Consider the following 26,796-nt stretch of genomic DNA (forward strand, 5'->3'; position numbering starts at 1 on the left):
TAACTCCCAGCTGCTGCACATTACTACCCAGAAGGATTTTTATGTGTGTTCATTATTACTGATCCATGGTTTAGAGAGGCACTGCTGGGAAAGCACAGAAATGATAAGAACAATGCTATACAGCCAAAAGCTAACAACATAAAGTACTCTTACAGTGCACAGTTTAAATGATTTAATACACTTATTACTGCTGAGAAGATGGTATTTTGGGTATGTTCTGAATGCCAATAATTGTACTTTGATTATCTGTTACCAAGCCTGCAGGTAGCCCTCTTCCCAAACAAAGCAGGATGGTACAACATGGAGATTAGTTGTCTGACTTCTGCCAGTGCAGATTCAATAAATACATGTGTACATACTCACAGGAAAGGGAACAATCATTAGAAAAAACTGGAAACTCAGAGCTAAAGGTTTTGCTAAGATTTCTAACCCTGACAAAATCTGTTTGGTTTTGTGTTTGTTTGTTTGTTTGTTTGTTTCTCTTTAGGCCTACAGCTTGTGACTATGCCTGTAGCTCTAGCAGTGGCAGGGTAGAAGTAGTTGTGAAGACAGATCCTTGGACACACCAGGAGCCTCTCTCTCTCTCTCTCTGTGTCCCTGAGCTTGCTGGTATTCCCAGCTGTGTTCCAATGCTGCACAGACAGCACGCAGCTCGCTCTGAAACAGGAATGGAAGCCAGCCTGGCAGGAACATTGATTTATAGCTTAAAATAGCAGCACCAGAACAAAGAGAAAAACACCTTAAAGCTAGTAACGGTTTCCCAAATCTAATTTTGTCCTGATGGTATCGAGGAAAAGGAAGAAGTAGAGGCCACAATCCTGTCACTCCTTACTCACACACCTGATTTTGTTACCGTGGGGATTCCTGGTACCACCAGAGACACCTCAGAGGCAGCGCCGGAGGGCGGGAAACACAAACCTGTTCTATTAAGTTTTATTAGGTTTTATTAAGGCTGGCAATGGTATCTGGAGGCCTCAGGACTGAGCTGTAAGGAGAGCAAGGAGAGCTGGGACACTTCATTAGCACCGAGGGACAGGGGGAATATTTGTTCCTCTCTCCACAGTTCGTGTTCCTTCTCCTCCAAACCAGGCCGCTCACCTCAATGCACTTAAAGGAGCTCACGGCACCGTTATCACCGGAGACAATAAGGGTAAAAAAAAACAACCCCAAAACCCTAAAATGCTCTTTACCCACACTGTATTCCCTCAGCCCTGCCAATGACCCCAGGGAGGCTGCCAGTGGTCTCAGTGGCGTGGCCGGCGGGGACACCTCAGGTGAGGACACCTTGGGCGGAGACACCTCTGCTCACCTCAGGTTTGGACACCTCAGGTGGGGACATCTCAGGTGGGGACACCTCGGGCGGAGACACCTCGGGTGGACACACCTCTGCTCCCCTCAGGCGGGGACACCTCAGGTGGGGACTCCTCTGCTCACCTCAGGTGGGGACATCTCAGGTGGGGACATCTCAGGTGGGGACACCTCTGCTCCCTTCAGGCAGGAACATGTTTGCTCCCCTCAGGTGGGGACACCTCAGGCGGGGACTCCTCTGCTCACCTCAGGTGGGGACATCTCAGGTGGGGACTCCTCTGCTCACCTCAGGTTTGGACACCTCAGGTGGGGACACCTCAGGAGGGGATGCCTCTGCCCACCTCAGGCGGGGACTCCTCTGCTCCCCTCAGGTGAGGACACCTCTCCCAACCTCAAGCAGGGACACCTCATGCGGGGACGCCTCTGATCCCCTCACACGGGGTTACCTCAGGCGGGGACTCCTTTGCCCGCCTGAGGCCGTGCGCGGGCGGGAAGCGGCCCCCGCCGCCGCTTTCCCCTCAGAAGGTGCGGAAGCGGTTGGGACCGCGCCCGGGGCGGGCCGGGTTGTGTCGGCCGCAGATCTCCCGGGTTGTGAGGAGAGGGAATGGGGAGCGAGCCGCCGCAGAGGGGACACGGGTAGCGGCGTGAGTAGCGGCTGCTCAGCTCCACACGCACCCCACCCGGCGAGCGCTCTGGAAGGGGCAGCCCAAGGGACCGAACTCCGTCCGCCGGCGGGGTGTGGGAGGGGAGGGACGCAGGGATCCCGCCGCCGCCGCAACCACCCCCTTCGTCCCCCGGCCGCTATCCCGGCATCCCGGCTGTAATCGTCTCCTTATATGGACAACAGAATGTCTAACGTCACCTCAGGCTGGGAAACCAGCGGCCGCGCAACCCAGCTCGGAAAGGAGCGGGGAAGGGGGAGGCTCTGGAATGTTGATGGACGCGGCTTTGCGCCATTGGGAGCGGCGGGGGAGGTTGGGCCATTGGGTGAGAGCGGGCGGAGGGGCGGGGAGCTGAGGCAGAGGTAGGGCTGAGGCGGTTGAAAAGCCGCCGCCTGGCTGAGGAGCAGTGCCAGAGCGCGGTGGGCGCTGCCAGGGGGAGGCACAGAGGGCAGCGAGTTCGAGTCCCGCCTCCGCGAACCTCGACCGGGAGCCGCTTCTCTCTCCGGGCTTCGACAGGGACGAAGGGAAGGGCGGGTGGTTGTTTGCTTCCCGCTCCCGTTTGGTTTTTCCTCCTGAGCGCCGAGGCCGCGGCTTTCTCTGTGGGGCGCCAGCCCGCAGGCGACAGAGTTTGCCAGGAGTTTGTGCGGACTTCGGGCCCCGGCCCCCCCGCCCCGCCGCCGCCATGCCCGTGTTCCACACGCGTACCATCGAAAGCATCCTGGAGCCGGTGGCCCAGCAGATCTCCCACTTGGTCATCATGCACGAAGAGGGAGAAGTGGACGGCAAGGCCATCCCGGACCTCACCGCCCCCGTGTCGGCCGTGCAGGCCGCTGTCAGCAACCTGGTGCGGGTGAGTAGTGACGGTCGCCTCCGGGCTTCCCCTCACGGCACCAACTTCGGCCGCCGCGGCCAACTTCGGGCTCCCGCCTCGGTCTGCCGCCCACAGGTGCTGCGGGCTTCCCCCTGGGTGGCGAGGCCGGGAAGGGGTTAAGTTTCCAGGCTTTCTGGACCTCTGCGGCTCCTGTCTGGAAGCTGCCGGCGGTTGTTCCCGCCCCGGCCGGCGAGGGAGCTCGGGGGGAGCCGCGATGCGGAGCCCTGAGGTGTCCGGCACGGACCGAGCTTCAACATCTTCACTGGTACAAGTTTCCCACCTGAGGAGCAGCATCGCGGTGAAGAGCTGCAGTCATTGTTGGCTTTACAGCCCTCTCGGTGGGCAAGTGCACCCTGAGACACAGGCGACTCTGATAAGGAAGGCTCTGTAGCTTTTTGGTTGGTTATTAGGGTTTTTTTTGTCTGTCTCGGAAACTCCTTGTTTTAAGTGTACCCGCTATAAAAGGCAAAATTCTTATTGGTGTGATCCTCTCCTAAAAAAAGCCTCAAACTTCCCAGGCATTCGATTTGGAATCTCGTATTGGTCAGGGCTGGCAGTTCTTTATCAGTGCAGGAGCTGCAGAGGGACAGACCCAGGCAAAGTTTGCACTTGTAATTTGTTTGGTTTGTTACATAGATTCGAGTGCGTGCTACTGTTTTCTTGGGGTAAACTAAAAGTGACCGAAAATCGGCTTGAATCTCCCGACTTCTTTAAAACAGCTGTACACAGCACATCTTTTTTTTAAGATCCGAGTGTCTGCAGTGTGAACATTTCAGTTTTGGAAGTCCAAATGACTCATACATTCGAAATGTTTTACTTCCACTGGTACTTTTATAACCATCTGCACTGAAAGAATATTAAACTGTTGCAAGGCAGAAGTGTCTTGGTTTGATATAGAAAGCACTGTGACGTTCTATCCTCCTCTATTTTAAGAATTACCTGGTAACACTTACATTGTACTTATGTTAATTTACAGATGCTTTGAGTTGATTTTTGAACATCAGGTCTTCCTTGCTTACTTTGAATCCTGTAGAATTAATAGTTAGTGGCAACTGATATCCATGACCAGTAAACTTTGCCTTAAAATGCAATGGCTACCTAGGGTTAAGATACTCTGTCACTGTAAAGTGATCTGTTAATGCACTGTAATCATGAGGCTTGTGGGTTTAAGAAGCTGTCAAGATGACTAATGCATGTGATGCATTTTTCAGAATTTGGCCTGTAATACTTGCTAGTGCTACAATAACTTCCCACTGGAAGGGGTTTTTTTTTTGGTTTTTTTTTTTTTTAGTTCACTGCAGCGTAACTACAACTCTCTGGTCCCCATGACTCCAGGAATTATACAGGATGCACTGTCTGGAACACTTGTGCTCCTTGTTGGACTTCAGCTGAAACTCTCTTATTTTCATGAAGAGCCCCAGGCTGGATTAGTGAACTGGTGTGATAGCTACAGTGACTGTGGTGTCAAGCCTGTGGGTATGAAATTCTTTTCCTTGAAAGGAAGACCTTAGAATAAGGCCTTGCCTCTGAGCTTAGTCTGTATCACTGGGTTGTGTGACTAGTTTCCTTCCACATCCCTTCCTTTCAAAAAGAAACCTCATCTGATAAAGTAGTATTTATGAGAGAAATGCAGAAGCATAATTGCTTTCTTTCTGCAGCTTGCTCGTGCCAGCTCTTCTTTCATTTTGGACTCTTTTGGAATTTTCTACTTTTCCTTTCTTGCCTGCTAGCTAGATAAAAGGAAAGGCTTCAATTATTTTCCTGTGTTAAATTCACAAAGAGCTAATAGAAGTGGTGTCATCTGAGGTAGTACTTGGAAGAAAGATGCCATGATCTGGTAGAATACAGCTTTGACTACATTATCAAGAATACAGAAGGAAAGTTCTGTTTCCTATCTAACTTGTCACACGTAGCAGCACCATTCTTTGGCTCCCCAGCCTACAGCAAGGACTCTGCAGTCTGGGACATGGAATATTTAATTCATGTAAGGATTGCAGCTGAAAGTAACTGCTGACAAGTGTTTGAAGTGCTGAGACCCCTTCTTGGGGAAGGCCTATGAGAAGCACTGTGTGGGGAAATGAGCAAGGAATTCAGGAGGTGGCTATCAAAAGTTGTTTTGGTTTTGTTGGCACTGATGAGCTGGAGTTAACACAGTACTCTAAGAACAGAGGTTGATAGATATGAGAGACTTACTCCCTTTTAGGTCATTTAATAGTGTTAATGTCTTTCTCCTACATAACTTGACTACAGACCTCTGAGAACTTCTTCACTTTGCCATTCAGTGTGCATTTCTCTTATCTGTCAGCAAGGGATGTGCTGTATCTTAATGTTTGCTTGAAGCCATCATAAGTTTTGTGGGGTTTTGTTTTGCTTGTTTTATTTTGTTTTAATGTAAGGTTTACTCACCCAACAAGAACTGCTGGAGGGATGCATCCTTGTCAGAACCCAATTGTAAAGTAATCCTAGGTAAGAGAAAGTCCAGGTCATGGCTGAAGTTAATAAAATAATCATCTGTAACAGTCTCTTTCCCTTAGTAAATACCAAAGCCTTGGTATTCTGCACTTCTGTACTAGTTCCCAACACTGGATGGTTCATTTCTGCTCTAGCTGGAACATCCCATTAGGGCACAGCTTTTGCTGAACAAGACTCAAATTGGTTTGAAGTAACTTGCTGAAATTTCTGAACTGTGAGGTAAGGTACATGTTACCCATGCACAAAAAAATGCCTGTAGAGGTAGGTGGCAGAGCTTTTTGTGCAAAAATAACCTTTGCTAGAGCCAAGAATTTGAGGGAGAGGCTTCAAATTATTATCACAAGATTACTAATGTACTAAATCAGTCCTTTTTTGTACTGAAGATCTTAATGTTTTTATTGGCTGGTATTTGGAGCAGATGTGTGCCTAGCAGGAGGGTTGGGGTTTGGTTTGATGTTGGTTTTTGGTTGGTTGGTTGGTTTTCCTTTTTTTTTTAGCTAAAGATATAACACTAAGACAGCAGAATTGGTTGGGTGGAAAAAAAAAAGTCAAGCTCTATAGGCAGGAAATAATTTGGAGCTTAATAACTATGCTGTTAGTTTAGTGGGCAGCAAAGTGAAATTCTGAATTCTAACTGGTCAGACTTCACTGGGAAGAAATGAGGCATCCAGTGGCTTTCTAATTTTTGAAATAAGACATCTGTCAATCTTTTAGTCTCTCTTTAAAAAGAGGGATTTTTTTTATCTAAGATGATGCAGAAAATCTAAGCCTATCACACACACTGTATAAATTCAGTTCATGGAGGAGAAAAATCTCCATTTTCCAGTAGTGAATTTACAAACATTTGTGTTCAGAGTAATGTTATATTACTGCCAAACAGAAAAAACATATTCTTACTCTGATGTTTTAAGACTGATTCACTTACTGCCTTGTATGGATTCTGTAAGTAACTTGTCATGGAATATGTACAGATGTGTGTATCCCCCTCTGCAGCTTATTGTATTAAAGTATCTTCAACTTGAAAGAACTGGGTTGCTAAATCAACTCCTCTGAAATCTACAGAACTCAAAAAAAACTTGGTGACAAGTGAATAAGCTAAAAGAGCCCTGATGATTCTGTGGGTCTTGTCCATGTGTAGTAGAGACTTGAGATTAGTGTTAGGAGAGACAGTGTTTAAAATAAAAAACTTTTTTTTTTTTTAATAGAATATTATGCATCAGGGTACCTACAGTTTCTTTAGGGGTAATTGACCATGTTGTGGGAACTGTGGCCATATGCTCTGAGAAAGCAGAGAAACCCATTAGGGTGTGTCCAGGGGAGGGGCAGGGTGAAGGGTGATGAATGATGAATCAGGCAGAAAGCAACTTTGTGAAAGCAAGAAACACATAATAAACTTTCCTCCTTTATCTGTTAAGAATTATCTTTAAGTAAGTGATAAATCAGCTTCTGATTTGAATGGAATCATCTTTTTGTTCTGTAATTATGGTAGGGGACTTAATTTATACCAGTCTCTCCCATCAGCTTTTAAAAGCAATCTTTTGTTCTCTGATCCTTTAAATGAGCCCAGAGGTACTGGATGCCTCCATTTGTAGTTACACACAGCTTGCTTTTGGGGCATAAAAATTGAGATTATTGTGAAATGGATAACCTAAAAGTGTCAGCTGGACTAAAAAAATTCCATATGCCATCAATATGGAGCATACTGCTCCTGCTCAGGAAAACTTAACATATGCTTCCTGCTACAGAAGTGAATTAAACCAATGAGGGAGGAGTTTTTAAATATGGATCAAGGACCAGTGTTTAGTGATTCCATCTTGTTCCCTACTTGTCACTGAGCTTTGTGCTTTGAAACAAGAAAGAGTTTAATAAAACAAACTCAAAACATGGCTTGGGATGGTCTACACTCAGAAATGTGTGGCTCCAGAACAGAAGCAGGGTAACTTACATGTGTTTTCCCATGATAGTTGAAATTTGGATTGATGAAGCAAGTCCTTGAGAGGATAAGGGCAGGGGGAACCCTGCAGTGGTGTTAAAAATGTGTTAGCAAACATGTGGTCTTGGTGCTTGTCAGTTACTGGAAATGATGTTGGAGATCATTAGCCTGTTGCAAATGCTAGGGTATGTTTCTTGTTCCAAGTCAACTAGATGTCTTGAACCAAAGCCAAATTGGATTTTTTTTGCCAATAACTCTTCCCAAGTAGAGAACAAGCCAGTCCTATTCAGTCCTTACATTGAGGACTGCTTAATTTTGGCAGCGGTTACACATGGAGCTAAGAGTAGCTTTTTATCCCTGCTTTTCTGGTGTACAGCCTGTGTGTGGTGTTCCTAAGCTCTTGTTTCAGATTGTGTTTTACTCTTTCTTACAGGCTTTGTTGTTGGTTTTTTTTTTTTTTTTTTATGACTGTTCTCTTTTTGTCTTCTGATTTTCCAAGGTTCCATCAAATAGTTTGGTCTGTGATGTGAGAAGCAGGTGCTTCGAAAAGGAAAACTTATTAAAGGCTGAACCAGTCAAGCCCACTCTGGTCTTTCAGCCATTTTCTGGGTATCAGCTCTTGAGTTGCAGAAGACTCTGAAGACTCCTCATACCAAGCAGGGATGTTATTAAAAGCTGTCATCTGGAACTTCAGTTATTCCAACTGAGTTATTTCCTCTGCTGCCTTCAAACCTTTTCCTGGGGTTGAAAGAGGCTGCCTGTTGCAGCTGGTTTTTGAGGGAAGAAGAATTAATGAAACTTTTTTTTTTTTTCTTATGCAGGCTTTGCTTTTTGCCTGCACAAATAATTCCTCAGAAGGTGCAGGCAACCAGCCTGATAGTTGATATTTATGAGAGAAAGATAACTTGTGAATTCCACAAGTTTTTGGGTGGCTTTGGTTCCTTGGGAGCACAACTGTGGTTATGTCTTGAACAAGTGAACTTCTAATTTATGAGTAAAATATCTGTCTGTGCGTAGGCAACAAATTATTAATCCATTTATCTATTATTTAATTTATCTATTATATATTTATTATATAGCAGTACATAATTGAATGAAACTATTAGTGCTAAGATGTAGCTGAATGCAAACTGGCATGTTTGACCCTCTTGTTTAAACTCTGGAAACCTTGTTGTTTGTTAACACTGACCCATGTACTTACAGAAACTTCAGGTGTATGGTGCACTGAATTTTCTTCTGGAGCTTTACCTATATAAAAATGCTGCTTCAAGCATCCAGTTGGAAGTTGCTGGGAAGGTTACTTGTGTTGGTGTATCTGTTTGCTTTTAAAATCCTATTACTTTTGTAACTTTGCTCAAGATTGAGTTAAAAAAGTATTTTTTTTTCTTCCTCCTTTCCCCCCCCCCCCATTTCAGCACCTTCAGCAAATTCTTCAAAAGCTGACTTGGTTGCAGACAGGTCACAGAAACAAAGCTTGAAAGAAAATTCCTAAGTGTAAAAACTCCTGAATGACTGCATAACCTAGGTTTTAGGTGAGAGAACAAGTTAGCAAACTGGTGTTTGGACTGCACTAAAAATCACTTTCAGAAGTGTAGTTGTGGTTGCGGCTCTCCCAGCATAATAATTGTGCTGAGTAACCGAGGTAAACAAATGGAGTTTCTCTCGAACTCCGGAGTAGTCCTGAAAAGGTCACTTTTTATTTAGCTTGCCCTGAAACAATGACAAAACCACAGGATTGTGATGGCCAAACCACTGACTTCAGTGTAGCAATTGAAGATGTGCTGCTCTGTCATGTGCCACTTAAAAAAAGTTCCCTTTTTCTCCGAAAAAAATCAAGTGGTGGATTTTGGATTTGAAAAGCAGTTTGTTACTTGACCTTATAGTAAGCTTCTTATTAAATATTAATTTAACAGCTGGGTAAGTCTTCATCTAACTCAGACCTGATGGCATGAATGCTGAATTCCTTGCAAAACCCCTGTAAGTGGTGAGAGGCACTGAAGGCCAAATCAAGCTGGAAAATAATCAGTATCAAGTTTCTGACACAGTGAAGTTTTTTAATGGTGCTGTAAATGGGCACTACCCCTTGGAAAACAGCCACCAGTTCTAGTCCTTATTCTGTTTAATTCAAGTAGATATTGTTGTAGCTAATTAAAACATCACATTTAACAGGTGAGTGATTTACAGCATGAACTTACTGTATGCTTGAATTAAGTGTTAGTCAAGTAAAATGAGACTCTTATGAAAGACAAATTGATATGCTACAGAATGTGGATAATCACTGTAAAATACCATGTTAATTCAGATCTTGCTGAAGAAACATTTACTGTGGTAGGGCTCATGCCAAAAGATGAATGCTGTTTCTGTTGCCTCAACCATGTGTTAGTAAGCACAGGCAGATATTTTTAATACAACATCAAAAACAAGTAAAAACCATTTATCTATAAAGCTGCTTTGTATGAAGGTGTTTCCCTAGGGGGAAACACAAGGAATAAACAAAGCCAACCAGGGACATAATTCCATCTGGTTCTTGCATTTGCAGGTTGACTTGAGAGATGCTACCTTATTTGCTTAGGTATTCCTTCTGCTTGAATACACAGCACTAAACCCATTTGGGTTTTGTAACCTCTCAGGATAATGAAAACAGATAGTTTGTTGACAAAGCTGCAGGTGAATAAGCCAGCACTGGTGACAGGCATGTGAGAGCAAGTTCAGTAACTTGGAACAGTGTCACAGGGAGAAATGAGGGAGAATTTCATAATTGCTTAGAAGTGGCTTTGGCAAAAAAAAATTACTTTTAGAATGTGCTTAAAAGCAGTGTCATGTAAATGGCAGAGAGAGGAGTGTTCTTCCATTTATATACTGATGTAAACAGTATATTTACCTTTGCCCCTGTCACGTGCTAAAAGTGAGACTTTATTCAGGTTTGTTGTGTCTTAGTACCCCTAGTTCAAACTGCTTTTTCTTCCTTATAAATGTTGTCTTCCTGCTGGAAACTGTTGCTGTCTCGATCTTGGAAAAAAAGAATAATTGTTACTCTGGAGCCGCTGATGCTTTCAGAGGGAGTTTATAAGGGAAGCAGTGCTGACCTTTCTGTGGAAGAGGGAAAATCAGTGAACAGTCTGAAGTCAGTACAAGTCTGCATATAACCAATAGAAGGCCCTAAAATTCAGTGCCTCGTAGCCAACCTGAATGTTCAGTTCTGTGTTAAAGTATCTCAATAGGTCAGAGCTTTTGTGTTATTTGAAAGTGGAGTTAAAATGTCTTTAAATAGTTCTACCTTGGAAATACTGGTTTAGAAGAAACTGTCTTCTTCTGTTGATAAAAGAAATAATTTCCAAGCTGTAATAGTTGTGTAAAAAGTCCCACATAATGTGGATGTGCTTTTGTTTCCTTTAGTTAGCTAAAGATTCCAAGCTCCAACTCTGGCCTCTTCACCAGTGAGTAGACATTAAGCAGCATGACTCAGTCTTTTGGTACCTAAGTGATATCACTTTCTGGTTTCCTTCTGGTTCTTGTTGCCTGGTTGTGCCTTTCTCTTGGAGAGCAGGATTTCCTTAGCTTCCAGCCAGCTGAATTTGTCTTAATCCCCAGTGTGGACAGGTAGGTCAGTTTGCCCCAACCAGGGACCAGATGGCTGGAGGGACTGAGTTGAGTTGAGCTGACTTCCTGCCAGATGACTTGGAAACTGCTCTGTGCTATGCCTGGAATGCAGACTGCAGGGTCATGGTGAGAAAACCAGGAGCCAGTGTGCAGCTTCCAGATGAGCTGCAAGGAGAAGTTGTCAGGCTCTGATTCAGCAGGCTCATGCCTGGCTTGAAGGAAAAGTGGTTTTCTTGGTGGTATTTGTGAATTGTTGATTTGGTGTCAACTAGAGGCAGGAGGAGAATTCATCTGCCTGGCTCTTTTTGGACATATTTTTCATCTTCTAATTGCATTGACCTGTTCCCCCACAGACAAGAAGGAAAACTTAAAGCTTCTTAAATCAGTGTTAAACTTGCTAATTGCAAGTGAAATATCAATCACACTTTTTAATTCAGAGCAAGGGAGGAGTGGAATGATGGGGAAATTGGAAATTCACTTGGTTAATTGCTTCCAAGAGAGTCTTTGAAAGAAAAACACAGACAAGTTTTTAAAAAGTAGTTGTACCTTATTACTACTCCCAGGAAGGAGTAGGCATAAATTTAGTGTACCTTTGGCTTGCTTCTAGCTCTGCTTGATGCATTTGTTCATAGTCTTAAAATCTAGGCCAGTTTTGCTTTCTCAGTATGTGGGGTAGGGGGAAAAGACTGGCAACTCTGGTTTGAGATGGATTGTAGGCATTGATATGTGAAGTAGAAGCTGCTGTCACTGAAGAGTCATAGCAAATACTAAATATTTGTGTGTGTTATTGTCTCCTTCTCACTGGACAGCTGTGTTTTGCTACATCCAGCACGCTAAAACGAAAGGGAGAGGAACCCTGTGGGGTGCTCATGTCTTGTCTTTCCTGCAGCAGAAGCAGACAGGACAGAAAGATGCAAATCTGGTAATGAGAAAAAAATCTCAGCCTGATCAGAAAGTTTACCTCTTGCTTTTCCATGGAGAAAAATACTCCCCAGCAGGGAGTTTAAAATACTCTGGCTGTCCTCTAATCGGTGGCAGAGTGCACGAGACCTACAAGCAAGGTCAAAAGCCAAAAGCAGCAGGAAATGGCAATCTCTCCCTGGTTTTTCTAGCTGCATTCCTAGGAGGCTTTTCAGTGGCCATGTATACCCCCTGGCTTCTGTGTCCCATTTCCTTTACATTTCAGACTTGCTTGCCTCTTGTTCCCTGTTGTGAAGTAGCAGGGAGCAAGCAGGGAAGTAGCTCAAGAGTATGGAAATATGGATGGGTACAAATTGTAGCTATAAAACTGTCTGAAGTTTTCCTTGAGCTTCCATTACCCTGTGCTGCTCTGGCCTGGGACAGCTTTCAAGAAGTTATGTTCTCTTTACTACAGCAACCAGAGCAGTTTGTTTAGAACCATGAGTAATGGCCACTTCAATATTATTTAAAAACAGACATTTCTATTTCACTGAGATTGTTGCTTTCCAGTTTGCTAGGGGAAGGTTATCTTGGGTTTCAGATATTCTTGCCTCCTAGGAACCCTGTTGTGGTTTGGTTTTTTTTTTATATATATGTATGATGTTGCATAGAAATAAAACAGGTTTATCAGATAATTGTTCTGTGATAAGGTGAAGTTTGACAAGGCTTCTGTCTGAAACGGGGAATGGGTAGATATTATATCTTGAATCAGTTTCTTTTTTCTTTATTTAGTATTAAAGTATGGAGTAGGTAGAGTTGGATGAATCTCTACTTTTTGTTACACTAAAAAAATTGCTTAGGTCATGTAAAATTCAGTCTGAAGAAACAAGATCTCATTCAAACACAAAGTAAGGAACAAAAGAAACAAATCAAATGCCCCTAACCACAAAGCTAAAAAGGAAACCCCACAAAACTCGTTTGGCATGGTGTATTTTTAGTCATTAATGTGGTTTTGTGTTTTGAGACTTTGCCTGCTAAATGGCATGGGGAGTACACTTCTGCTTTAGGTGCTGCTTCTATACCTTGGCCACAGATGCAAAGAGCAACTTCTGGGAAGGTCATTTAATGGTTATGTAAATATGAAGCACTTTCCTTTGAGCCACAGGGTTTTATAGGAGTGTTTCTGCTTTGTGATGGACTGGGAAGAGAAAAGTCTCTGGAGTTTAGGGCAGTTTTGAGGTTAAAACTTGCTCCAAAAAAATGAAAATGGGAATTGACTCATATCCTATGTGTTACTTCTTTTTGAAGACTAAAGGTCCTTGGTAGCCATAGCAAAGAATGTCCATATGTATCTGTGTATATATAAATATATGAACTAAGCATAAAACTATCTATAATTAGTTGATAGTGCTTTTAAGGTAGTGACCCTGGATATATCCTCTTACAGAAGAGACATGTGCTCTCCAGACTGGATGAAAATGGCTTTTTCTGTGGTCTAACAAAACTAGAAGCAACTTAACTTGATGCTTGATGTATTGTCACTTGGGGAGAAGCTTTTTCTTGGTTGCTTCTGACTGCCTGTTCAATATGAAATACCAATAATGATTGTTAGAATGAATTTCCAACTGAATTTTCCCCCCTCCCATTGTTAACTTTATTTTTTATGCATTCTTTAGAAATTGCCTATCCTCAGAAATGTGTATTTTAAAATACACATTTTAATATTGTGCATTTTAAAATACACAATATACTGAACTAGATGCAGGTTGGTACAGCTGCCAGAGAACTAAACCTTAAAGGCATGGTTCTTTGGAAATAAATATTACTCTTCACTTTCACCTGCTTGACAGCCTTTTGTCTGAGGGATGTGTAATCCAAAGTTAATACAGATTCCTCCTTTTCTGTCTCATCTTTAACATGCATGTATGCATACAAACATGTAAGAAATACAAAGGTGTTTAATGAGTGCAATGAAATAAATAAAACAAAGCAGGCCTACTCCCTGGTGGGTCATGTAATCCTGTCCCAAGATTGCCCCCTCCATACTATATGGCCACTTGGGAGTCTGGCATTAATAGAAGAAGAAAATAAAATTATAAATGTAGGCTAGGCTGAGTGTGTTTGAACCAAAATACCAGGGGGCAATGTACTTCTGCAAGGACCAGGCTAGGGAAAGAAAGTTTATGGTAAGCAGCATAAATTTGCAAGGAAATGGTCCTTCTGGAAGGCTGCACCACATGAGAATTGGCAAGTGCTGTGCATACTGGCACACTGCAGCTTCTGCCAAACCCCAGTGAAGCTTCAAAGCTCAGCTGATGGGATTGTCAGGGCTATCTTGTCTAGCTTGAGCAGGCCTGGCAGCTCTTAACACAAAGTAGTGTCTGGGTTAAAGACCTTCTGCTTTGTGATGCCTCTCTGAATAGCTTATTCAGCTGGAAAATACAGTGAACAAAGGAGCTGGAAATATTTTGTCAAGTTGGTGATCTCACAGTTCAGAGAGCCAGCTACCAACTATAAAGACTTCCATTGTATAACACAAGAGCCAGTGTATAGAAAACTCCAGTTCTCACTCTATCTCCTTCTTTATTAGCTGCTGCATAATTATTTTTGCCTAAAGGATGGTGTGAATGTGGATGCGTGGTGTATTTTCAGTAATCAACTACATTTTTCTAATAGACTAGATTGAGTAGCAAAATGAGGTAACTTCTTCCAGTTTTGATTTTGGTCTCTGGCTTGTGGGAATAAGGAGGGAGGGAAGCCTGCATCATTCACAGTGATAAAGTTTTTACAGCTAAGTGCAGCAAAAAACCAGTGGTGTTTCTATGGAGAATGGGAAGAAGGAAAAGATGAGATGTTGGCAAGAAACAGCATAAGATTTCCACAACATGAGTCTAAACCACAGTGTGTAGTGGTCTCAGACACAGCAAACATAGTGAGAGGAATTACCATGAGTACAAATCCATTCTTTTTTTTTTTGGTGTTTCACTATTGATTTGGGCTTTACAGTGAAATTCTGAATCTCAAGTATGATTTCTTTCTCCTGCAGGTTGGAAAAGAGACTGTGCAGACAACAGAAGACCAGATCTTGAAAAGGGACATGCCCCCAGCATTTATCAAGTAAACTCATTTTATTGTAAATCCTCCACTGTAGGCACAGGGAACTTGTTCTAATGATAGATCATTGCTGCTCATTTCTGCTGGATAGGTTGGAAAATGTTCTTATGCTGGAATAGCTTTTTGGGGTCTTAAGGCTTTGCTCAGGAGAGACCTTTCTATCAGCAGTGACTTTTCCTACTACATGGGCTGTATAAAAGTATATAGCTAGGGTATTTCTTTCTTTAAAAACAAAAGACCAGAGGAACAATGCTACTTATCTAGTTTTGTCTAACAGTGTCAGAGATAACGTGGTGTTCTCACTCTTTGCTTGTTGATTTGGTTGGTGGAAAAGTGAATAGATGGTCTTTAAGGTTCCTTCCAACCCTAGGAGAGCAGTTATCAGGATTTTTAATTCCAAGGTTTGCTGTTCAAGGACAACTAAGTTTCTCTTACAATTCATACTTGTTGTGGAATTGCCAATTTTCTTATTGCCAAGTGACAAATTCTCACTGAAGTGACATTGCTCTGCAGCTGCATGAATGTAGTGACCTCTCTGCTCTCACTGTCCAATGTGTACAGAATAATTATTTTACTGGATTCCCAAACACAAAACAGGCAAATAGTCAAAACAACAAATTGTTGAGGCATCTAAGAAAGCACTGAAATAGAGAACAGAGATTATGTTTAAAGAAATTTCTTTAGGCAGTGAAAAAGGATTTAGTTTGTTTCATTGTAGGATGACAAAATGAATAGTTAAAAAAAAAAATTGCCTAGGACCAGGTCACATTTACATAAGTGTTCAAGAATGAAATAGTTGAGCAAAGGCAAAACTCTTCAGGCTGGGAGAGGTGAAAGAGGGGACTGAAGCCCTGATAAAGGAATTATGAGATTCATGATGCTGAAAGCCTGTACTTCCTGTGAAGGAACTTGATTTAAGCATTGCTTTAAGCTGGCAGTTTATAAACCAACCCCAGGGAGAGCTTCTTTGTGTACAAGTCATGCACTGGAAAAAATATGTAGGTTTGGAAGTTAATAGGTAAGTCCTTACAGGAATCTGTTGTGGGTATTAAACAAACTGCAGGAAATCCCAGGCACTGAAAGTAGTTGGAGGATGGGAAAGTGCCCAGAGGAAGTATGATAAATGCTTATCCTGTTCTAAACCTTCCTAAGGCAACTACTTCTGGAGACAGAATACTGAGCCAAGTGGGCCTTTGATACAATCCAAGACAGTTTTTGTTATGCTGTGTTCCTGTTCTGTGATCTTGTTTGGGTGCAGAGGGGTTTGATTTTTTTGTTTTTTTTTAATTTTTTTAAACTTCTTTCTTAAGGGGACTGTTTAGGTATTGAAATAAGACCAAAAGTTTTTCTTGCTACTTGATGAGCTGTACACAAACATGCAATTATGATTGTGCTCATTTTCTAGAAGCTGGGGAGTTTTTAGCTAATTCCCTGCTTCTTGTTCACCCGGATAATAATAAAGAAAATAAGGAAAAGAGATTTCATTTGCTATACTGCAACCAGCCTTTGATCAACACTTAGCAAACTGTGGAGACAAATGGTTAAATTGCTACAGAAATAGTACCACTTGCTGCTGGGTGCAGGAACTTTTTCTGCAGCAATTCATGACTGCTTTGATTGTGATATAATGACAAGTGGGAAACAAAGCTGTCTGTCAGGGTAATGAAACCAACTTCACATAGTAAGTACTATCTTAGATGCAGTAACATGAGTTAAGAAAGTCAATTCCTTACTTTACAAATGAAAAAGCAAACCTTGAGATAATTATTGGTGTAAACAGACAGCCATGAAATCAAGCTGGAGGAAACTGAGTGTTTCTGAGGCTGTAGCTCTGAGCCTGATGAATATGTGATCTGTTCAATCCTTTTCTTGGCAGAGCTGAAAAGAATAAATTTGAGAAGCAAGTAGAGAAATGTAATTTAGCAGAGTCAGTGGGCTTTGATACAAGAGCATTGCACAGTAACAAGCAGATCATTCCCACTTTCTGGCTGGAAGTCCTCCTGTGTTTTCTTCCTCAGCTGTGAGTGGCCACCATCTGATGAAATGAGCAGATGTCTCACCAAAGAGCAGGTTATGGTAAAGTCAGTTGCCCAATTTGATCTGCTCCAGGGAGCCATTAGCTGGAAACTTTAATGCCTGAAAAAAAAGGTAATGTTTTCCTGCAAGGAGTGTCTTATTTCTAGGACAGTTAAATTTAGATGTAACCATTAAGTTCTGCCATTTGTGTTAACAAGGAATCTGGGGGAGAAACTGAGATAGTTAAGTACTACTGGAAAGTTAGCTGAAAGTATGATAAAAGAGCATATCCATGTGGTCACAGAAAGCATGGAAAAGTTGTGATAAGAGATATAGTATTGCTGTAATACAAGGGTTTAATGTTTGTTGGAACCTCATGTAACTTGAAAGACTGCATGGCACTGACATGCCCAGAGCCCATGTATTAGTCTGCACTTGGATTTCTGCCAAAGAAATGGGACAGAATGGAGGAAAGTCACAGGCAGTGTTGCCACAAAGTACAGTTGTGAGTAAGATAATTACCATGGAAGTGAAATCTGAATTTTGTCTTTCTCTGAGCTGCCATGAAATAATTACAAGGTAACAAACACAAGAACTTTTCATTGTTTCTATTATTGACATTTAAAAATTGTTGTGTTAAATGGCTTTGTGGAACCTAATTTCAGAGCTGATTTGCTTATTGTAGTACCTTCTGTGTAATGACACACTGTAATATCTTGCAAAACCTCCTTTTTTAAGTCTGGAATTGCAAGCTGCAATACCTTAGCTTTGGATCTCATGGCTGTTTGGATGCTATTTTCTGTTGTAAGTGTTACCAGTCTGAAGAGCTGCACTCCAGCTTCAAGGAGCAGTGTTTTCTTAATACTGTTCTTTTCTCTTAATGTGGCTGGTAAAGGTTAGCAATTACTTTGATTGTAAAGTGCTAAAAGAATAACTTTAAGAAGTAAAAGTGTTTCACCATGTTGAGGCCTCTCCTTAATGACACTGTACTGACTGCTGTACCACTTGGGTACTCCAAACATTCCCTGTGCTGGAAGATTGCATCTCTTCTGGAAAACTGTCTCAGACAGCTGAGTTTATTTTCTTGTTCAAAATAAATCCAATAAGCACTCTTGCTTTTTGAAACTGTAGATCTATAGTATGATTAGTTCACTTGCAGTGCTTTGGGAAGTGGAGTTAAAAACAAATCCAGTGTTTGCTCAAGTCTGTTTGTCATACAGGCAAAAACTAACCAAGTTTTATCTGATGACTCCACAGAGTGGAGAATGCCTGCACCAAACTTGTTCGGGCAGCCCAGATGCTGCAAGCAGATCCTTACTCAGTCCCAGCTCGTGACTACCTCATTGATGGATCAAGAGGAATCCTGTCTGGAACATCAGACTTACTTCTGACATTTGATGAAGCAGAGGTAGGAATCCCAAAGTGACAGACATTGGTATCTGTACAATAGTGTCACTGATTCAAATCTCCACCTAGCTGAATTAGCTAATCTAAACTACTGAGTAGATTAATACATGTTTGTCATCTTAGCTTGATTGGAAGCATATTTTGCATTCCTTTCTGTCAGAAGGAGCTTAGACTTGTTGCTGTGCTAAGAGCATCTTTGTATGACATCATATTTAGGCGTTGCCTGTGATATTAAAAACCACCAGATCCCATCAACTCTGTCTTACATCATCCTGGTGGTTTTCTGTGTTCCCTTCATACCCATTCCTGATCCTCATTCTCTGTATCCTTTCACTGAACAACCCTGGGCCACTTCCTACCATGTCTGTCTGATTCATTAGCTGTGGCAATTTAACTGGCCTTGAGGCATGGGAGGTATTGTAAATGGAGTGTCCAGCTGATCAGCCACAAGTTTGCTCTGATAGGTGTAACAGTTGGTACATTTTGGGTGCTAGAAAGTGGCTCAGAGCTGTTGTTGTCCATCCTCAGATGGACCAAAAAGACAGAATTGAAAGGCAGCTTAGAAGAGGTTTTGAGTGCCTTGCACTTGAAAATATTTGTTACACATCTTGCTTATTGTTGTGATCCTCTTTCTGGGAATGTGGAGTCTTGATTGTTTCTAAATAGCAAATACCCTGGTGCTGTGAGGAAATGAAGCTCACACTGCTTGAAATGCTGATGTTCATTCTGAATTTTACCACTGCAGCAACCTATTATCTGTGCAGTTGTGTTATTACTCTTCCTGCATTTCTGAGCACTCCATAGCATCTTCATCCCTCAGTTAATCAGCTCATGGACCTGTTATCACAGTCCTCTGAAATGAAATGAATGCAGTGGGATTTCTCTATGGCATTTGTGATTACTCATTATTTTAAGTAGCTTTTAATAGATACTACAAAGTGTTAAAAGACAGGGTTGCAATGAAGTTAATAGCTTTTAATCTCCCTGCTTCCAGTGTTTGGGAAATTGACTTTGGTAGAGTTAATGCTTCCCTGAACTATTCCAACTGCATGCTAACCAAAAGAGAAAACATTAGTCTGGAATGATTAACTTTTCACAAATGCAAAATGTTTCAAGATAAACCAGCACTGGGACAAGGCTGAAATGAGTTTTGGAGGAAAGTATGATCTGTTCCAGGGGCTGCACACTGTGGTTGATACAAATGCAATGTTAATTACTTGCTCCTCAATGAGAGTTGTATGTGATGGTGTCAGAAATAATGTAGTTCAGGAGCTTAGAAGATTAACTGACAGAAAACTCTGGTTTTGGATCAGGATAGCAACTGAAAAATTAAGCTGAGGCAGATGCCCAGAGGTAAACAAAGAACAGTCTGCACAGATTTCTCCAGAAAGCTTAAGGTGTTGGCTCTGCATTTCCCACTGGAATTGCTGGGTAATGCTTTATCCATAGATAAAGCTCTTTGGTGAATAATAATCTCCACTGGAAGCTTGGAGTCTGCTTTCTATGTTGTTCTGCTTTGTGATGCCAGTTAAATATTTTCTTTTGATGAAATTGCAACGAAAATCTTCATGCCAGCCTACTTAATTGCACTTCCTTATGAGCTATTTTCTCTGTTATCCTTCATTTATCATACAAAGTGAAAACAATGGAAGCAGAATTTCACATTTTTGAGTAGTGGAATGCTGATTAAGTATTGTTCTTGTCAATACAGCACTCGTGAGTAATAGCACTGTGGGTAACTTAATCAGATCTTGGTGATTGCTCCTGCATCATGTTAGCATCTATAGCATGTACCTCTTCTGTTCTAATAATAAGCTTGCATTTCTAATTCAAATGTCCTAAATATTGGAATATTCCTTCTTTTTAGGTCCGTAAAATCATCCGTGTCTGCAAGGGAATATTGGAATACCTGACTGTGGCAGAAGTAGTGGAGACTATGGAGGATTTGGTGACATACACAAAGAATCTAGGGCCAGGTTTGATTTGCTACAGTCTTATCACAAACATACTAAGTTTAGTCTTTTCCACTCCATTCCTTTCCTCAGAGAAGTTCTGACAGTGATAAAGCAGTTGCTTTGACAGTGTTTGTTGGGAAGAATTTGAAACTGGAGGGTGACTGGGGACTCTCTGCTGATGGACATTCTCCAACAATGCAGGAGAGTCAGGATGCTGGTAAATTATAGGTGCTACACATGATTCATACTGTACTTTTCCTACTTTTTATTATGTGGGGGAAGGAAGCAGGCATGACTAAGGAATAAAACAGACATGGAAAAAAGCTGTGTAATTAAGCACTCAAAGCTATGAAGTTCATTAAGCTGCTAAGTTGTCTGTATTAACTGAGATGGTTAGGCCTAGTAGGGATTTCTTAAAGTAGCACTTGTCATGTATGAGGATCTTGAGGTTGCAGGAATAGTGGAATTGCAGTATAACACAAAATCCCAGCTATTGCAGGAGTTACTGTTCATTCTTTAATTTTCCTTCACTACTTCACTGTGCTAACTCATACTTCCACTGAAGGAACTGATTGGTAAGTGAAGCACTGGAGTTACCCTAGAGGAAATTTACCATTAATTGTTGTCACCTGCTACTCCAAAAGCTTCACTTTCAGCAAGCATGAAGTAGTTTATATTTTTAACAAAAGCACTCTGTAAAATCTAGATGTGGTGGTGGTGATGTAGGAAGATACTGGGATTAAAGTTACATTCAGCTGAAGAGTTCTCACATAAATGGAGCAGAAATCCAGGTAGTTCATGTGGTAAACCTCAGGTCTTAGCTATGGAAAATAAATTTGCTCTAAAATAAAATCTAGTTCTAGAAGACTGAAATATTTCTAGCAGAACTGAAGTATAAATGGGTACAATTCTTGACTTCTGGTAGAACCTCAAGGCTATCAAACTCCCAAACCCCTGACATTTGCTTTTTTTGCCATTCTGCCATTAAGGCTTTGATCAAGTCCTAACAGAAAAGCAAAAAAACAAAACAAAACCAAACCAAAAAACCGAACCCTATTAATTAACTTTCAGAATTCATGAAGTGACCTTGTATCCTAAAATAGTCAGGTGTTTTTGTCTTTTATTTATCAATATAGTTGTCCTAACTCCTTACACTTTGTTGTTTAGGAAGCTCAAGTGTTGCAAATCAGACTTCAATATTTAATATTCTTTCTTAATGAAAATGTTCAATGACTTCTATCTCCAGGAATGACAAAAATGGCCAAAATGATTGATGAGAGACAACAGGAACTAACCCATCAGGAGCACAGAGTTATGCTGGTAAACTCCATGAATACTGTGAAGGAGCTCTTGCCAGTACTTATTTCAGGTATTTTCAGCTTGAATTTTTAGCACCACTCTGAATTTCTGTCTGTTTTGAACCAGGGTTACAATGTCTTCTGTGTATTAAAAATAACAGCTCTGATATTCCTTCTGTGCTCCTTGCAGGTAAGTCTTGTATTACAACTATGGCCTCTTGGAGGTAAAATGATCCGTGCAAAAGGAAATGCAGAAAATGCAGCAGGAGGTCACCTTGAGCATTTATCAGGTCTTGCCTGTCCCTTTTCCTGATCTATGGTATTTTCACAGCTATGAAGATTTTTGTAACCACGAAAAACTCCAAAACCCAGGGGATAGAAGAGGCCTTGAAAAATCGTAATTTCACAGTAGAGAAGATGAGTGCTGAGATAAATGAAATAATCCGAGTGTTACAGCTCACTTCCTGGGATGAAGATGCCTGGGCAAGCAAGGTACATTTCACACCTCCATTTCTGTGTAGAACTCTACAAATGTGTAACAAAGATAAAAATGGAACTTCTTGTTAAGACTGAGATGTGCTTCAGTTTTGTAACACTCTGTAATCTCTGTGATCTCTTCAAGGTCAAAGATGATCTTCAGAGGTGACTGTATTAATGTACCTTTCAGAACTACCTCTCAATAAGCTGAGTTAAAGGAGTGTGGCACATGAGGGGGTGGCTCAGTGGTTTACTGCAGCTGAATGGTTGAACAGAAGACTTGGATTTTTTCCTGGTTTAGTTTTGGGATGATTAGGAAATCCTGGGATATTGTGTATTCCTCTAGGAGGATTTTTTTTTTTTCAGTGTATAGCTGCCCTACGTGATCATATTTGACAGAGGGAAGTTGGGTATAAAATTTACTACTAAACTGGTCTTTTAGCTGGATATTTTTAAGTGAAGATTACCTGAGATTTTTCTCCTAGATGCTAGTAGAAAAGAGAGGCTGCTGTCATATTCCTTGTATAAAAGGCCTGAAGTTGAGAAGTTTTAGTCAATTTTTGGTCAATTTGTTTAAGAGTCCTTGAACACCTCTTCCTTTTCTAGGTTCTCTAGATTTTTAGTCTGGACATGGAAGAAAATTTCAAATGTTGCCTTGTCTTAAATATGTTCAGCTGAACAGCCTTTCTGGATAAGCCTGATGTCTGTGATCTGGGGTAGGGGTAGCATTTGTTCTTTACAGCTTGGTCTTAAGCTGTGTGAGTGACTGCAACCTCTTATAAGTGGTGCTCTTAAGTGATCCACACTGAAATGTCCAGCAGACCATAAGGCAGGTCTGAGAGAATCCTAAAAGTGGTCTCATGGGCTTCCAAATGACATAAGTGACATTGCTGCTAATTCTTTTTAGTACTTTAAGGTAAATTGCCAAAGGGATTCTTTTTTTTTTTTTTTAGGGGTTAGTGCTTTGAGCAACAAATAGCTGTAAATATTTAAAGAACCTATTGAGACCTGAAGCCAGACTTATTAACAAATGAAATCTTGCAAGAAACCTAACACTGATGTAATCTAGGCATTAAAATCACTTGAACTTTTATTATTTGGCACTTGACCCTCAGTTTGCCTCTCAAGTTATTTTGTCACCATCACTTCCTTATTATGACTCCTTTATGCATCTTTGTTTTTGTTCTCCTGTTTCTTACCCTTTTCTCACCTTTAGAAGGTAAGCTTTCTTCCACACCCTACACCTCTACCTTGTACTAAACCCCCCCAAAAAAGCATGTCTGTGGGATTTTGTGCTGTGTGCTGTGCAAATTCTTATTTGTGTGCCAGCTGTGACACCATCCTTATTTATTATACACACTGTGGAAGCTTTAAAAGGATCTTACCAGCTCTGTCTAGAACTGGCTGTCACACACACACACAAAAAAGAAGTAATTGCAAGTTGACCTGAGTCTGTGTAGAGTTAGCCCAAGGTTTCAGAACACATTCTTTCTGAATGCTTTTCTGTTAATTTATGGTACCAGTCTCTGTAGCTACAAATAAAGGGTCCAGTCATGCAGGAACAAGCTTTCTGCATGCCTAGAAAGCTTTATTAAATCAGGAATTTTGCCCATTCCATAGTATTTGACCAGCAGCCTTCCTTCAGTTGGAATGGTTCATGTTCTTTGGGTTAAGGCTTCAAATCTTAGTTCTGTGTTTTTTAAAATTCAGTTTTAGTTGTAGATTTAAGCATGCCTGCATGTTAAAAAATACTAACAGGGTTTTATTTTGCATAAGAAATTTGGGAGATTTTTTTGTAAAAACCCCCAAAACTAACTACTTGCAAAAGGCTGGCATAATAGCAGTATTTCCAAGTGGAAAATATTGGTTGTTAGGCACAATGCATAAATAATTTGTAGGGACTCCTGTAATGGATGTATCATTCTGTTCTGAGCTGAGAACTTCTTAGTTTGATGATGGGTTTGAATTAAGGGATGCTGACAACTTGCAGCTCTGGCACTGAGCATCAACCAAACAGTTACAGCAAAGAATTTTGAGTTGAAAAATGCAGTGGGATAAAGAAGCAGGCATTAGCTGGCTAATGGCCCCCTCTTGCACATCTTTTCCTGTGTTTGCATGCATAGTCAGTGGCTGACTTACTCTTTTTCTGTGAGGGAGGTGGAAGAGCTCTTTAATTCTATTTTAGATTGCTGTTGCATGCAATTTTGTGCCTGGAGATCAAGGGAAATACATTTTCCCCATAATTTGCTGGAGCCAAGTGAGGTGTGTTGTGTGTTTGCACAGTCTTGGGTTTTTATCTGTTGATGTTGGAGTTTATTATTCTACCTTGAGTTGTTTATGCACTGATGTATCACAAAATCTACCTAAAGACAGTAGAGAATGAACCAGCATATGGAGACAGAGTTGTAGACTTTTTTGTAAATTATTTTGGCCTTTCCAGGCTCTGAAAGGCTCATAATTGTTAGTGGATTGCAGCTATCTCTACTTGCACCAGCACTGAATATTTTAAAATAATATGTTGATTTAGAATTGAAATGATGAGCAAATACTGATCTCTGACAAAATAATGGGAAAAAAAAAATCTATGTTTAGTTTTTCCATTTATAGCTTTGTATCTTTTCTTTTGAACTTCTCATTTTACAGAGTTCAGCTTTCTCTTTCTTGGTGCTTATTTTTAGATAAACTTGAAGTAACACTCAATTCAAATATGTTCCTTTTCCATGGAAAGAGGCAGTTTAGAACTTGCAGGAAGCTGGGAAGTATCTGGTATCTTACAGGGCTGAACCCTGGATGGTGACTAAGCAATCCCTTGTGCTTGTCTTTGCCTATTTCCTTCAACATTGCCTTCTTTGGTAATGAAATGCAGATATTGCTAGACTAGACTACTTGATTGAGCCAGGGGCTGTGTTTTATATTCAACAAGGGAGTGTGTAGGATATTTTCTCTTTTTTTTGAATTTTTTTTCTCCTTTTCAAAAGTCCCATCCCACCTGCTCCATGAAAAATCTAAAATTCTTGCTAGTGGCAGAAGTGATGCATAAAGGTATCTTGAACACGTTCCTAAAGCTGATTTGCCTTAGAAATCCATCTGCAGAAAGCCAGCTTGCTCTTTTTCCTTCAGACAACATTGCTCTAGTTGTTTGACTTCATTAAGTAAGTTGTTTATCTGTAATGGTGCTGCTTTTGTTAATGAAATTCCTTTGCCAACAGAGGAGTTGTGGTGAGAGGAGGGAAAGAATCCCTTTCTGCTGATAAATCTACTCTATGCAATTTCACAGGATGGCTGTAGGATTTTTTTTCTTCCTTGAAACTGATTTTCTGCTGGTAAGAGTACCATTTGAAACATCTTTAGCTGCTTAGGAAGAAGGCATTTAAACAGCTCCAGAAATCAGGAGCATCAAGGTACTTTCAGGCAGTAAGAACCCTGAGAAATTGTTTTGTTCTGTTAGATTTAGTATTTCTACTTTTATTTTTCCTGTTTAATAGCCTGAGCTGCTGGATAGGTCCAGACATTCTGGGATTGCTACATCTCTGTTGTTTGCCCAGGCATCTGACACCAGACACAGCTGTGGCAGAAAAAAAAACCTGCAGCACTACCCAAGCTAGTAAAGGATGTGTTCTAATTTCCTAACTACCTGTTTAAAAATTACTTTTCTCATTGCAACCAAAAGTCCTCATCAGGATAAAGCTGAGAGGGATTCCTTGCTGTGCAGATGGGAGATCTGTGCCTGAAGAGCAGTTGTTCTGGAACCCTTTGACTGCCACACCAGCATTTTACCAGGTTCTTTTAAAGAAGAAAAGGTCACATGCAGTTTTTTTGCAAACATGAGTGCAGAGCCACACAGGAGAGCAATGTTTAAACTTCAGAGCAATCTTGTTCTATTAGGCCCCATAAGACAGGATAAATGGATCCTGTGGTTGCTGGGGCAGTGCTAGCAATTACAAAATCATGTGTATTAAAAGGTAAAATACCTTTGATTTTTGTCCCCTGATGGAAGACTTTAGACTGGGAAGCTTCTTAGAAATGTGGCTGAAACTGCAATTCTGTGGGCAGCTGAGACAACACAAAAGCCTGAGTCAGTGAAAAGGGAGTGGCAGTGACAGTTTTCCCAACACTCCCCTTTTCTCAGCCACCCCACACCTATCATCAGCAACACTGAGCAACATCTGTTGTCTCTTTAAAAATTCAGTTAGCTCTTTGTTTCAAATTATTTCTGGGTTGACAGGCCTGCAGTAGACCTTTCATTCCAGCCTAGAGTAGCCTCAGCCTATATATAGAACACCAGATAACTAACCCCTACCTTCAGAAAGGTTTTTATGGGTACTTTTAAAAGACAAACAGTAATTTAGGAAATGCACAATTCTCAAGCTGTAGACAAGATGGCTTTTTTTAAAAGAATGTGCCCACCTCCCACCCCTTTCTGCATATCCTACCCTTCTGAAGCTTTTTCAAACAGGTTCTGACCTAAGCTCTGAGATCAAGTTTGGAGATTTGAGAACCAATCATTCAGGTGAAAACTGTTCTGTTTCTGGGGCTCTCCCTCAGGCTGTGAGTCAAGAGCCCTTGAAAAACACCCAGGGGAGTGCTGTGTGACCTTTCTGTGAGTTGCTTGCTGAATTACATTCCAGCATCTCAGGAACAGCTGGCAGACCAACGTGCCTGAAGAAAAATGCCAGAATGCTTCCAGCTTTGCACCTGAGCATGCAGAATGAGCTCTCTGAGGATGTGGCAGCTCTTGTGTTGTTGGGATACCACGTGCTGGACCAGCAGCTGATGGTTGATG

General features: G+C 41.4%; 1 protein-coding gene across 4 annotated transcripts in view; it reads left to right on the forward strand.

Annotated features, from left to right (window-relative positions):
* The first annotated feature begins 2,333 nt into the window (after positions 1–2,333).
* VCL (vinculin) overlaps positions 2,334–26,796 on the forward strand; it is a 45,277-nt gene continuing 20,814 nt past the window's right edge. Inside the window, exons 1-6 of one of the 4 annotated variants that reach the window (XM_071748230.1) lie at positions 2,334–2,820; positions 14,793–14,863; positions 18,134–18,284; positions 20,151–20,259; positions 21,485–21,607; positions 21,868–22,028. In XM_071748230.1, the coding sequence (XP_071604331.1) occupies positions 2,653–2,820; positions 14,793–14,863; positions 18,134–18,284; positions 20,151–20,259; positions 21,485–21,607; positions 21,868–22,028 (783 nt within the window). In that variant the 5' untranslated portion in view covers positions 2,334–2,652. The remainder of the gene's footprint in view (positions 2,821–14,792; positions 14,864–18,133; positions 18,285–20,150; positions 20,260–21,484; positions 21,608–21,867; positions 22,029–26,796) is intronic. The other 3 variants (XM_071748227.1, XM_071748226.1, XM_071748229.1) reach the window with 3 other exon arrangements.

The sequence above is a fragment of the Heliangelus exortis genome, chromosome 7 (assembly GCF_036169615.1).
Source record: "Heliangelus exortis chromosome 7, bHelExo1.hap1, whole genome shotgun sequence".
Taxonomy (NCBI): Eukaryota; Metazoa; Chordata; class Aves; order Apodiformes; family Trochilidae; genus Heliangelus; species Heliangelus exortis.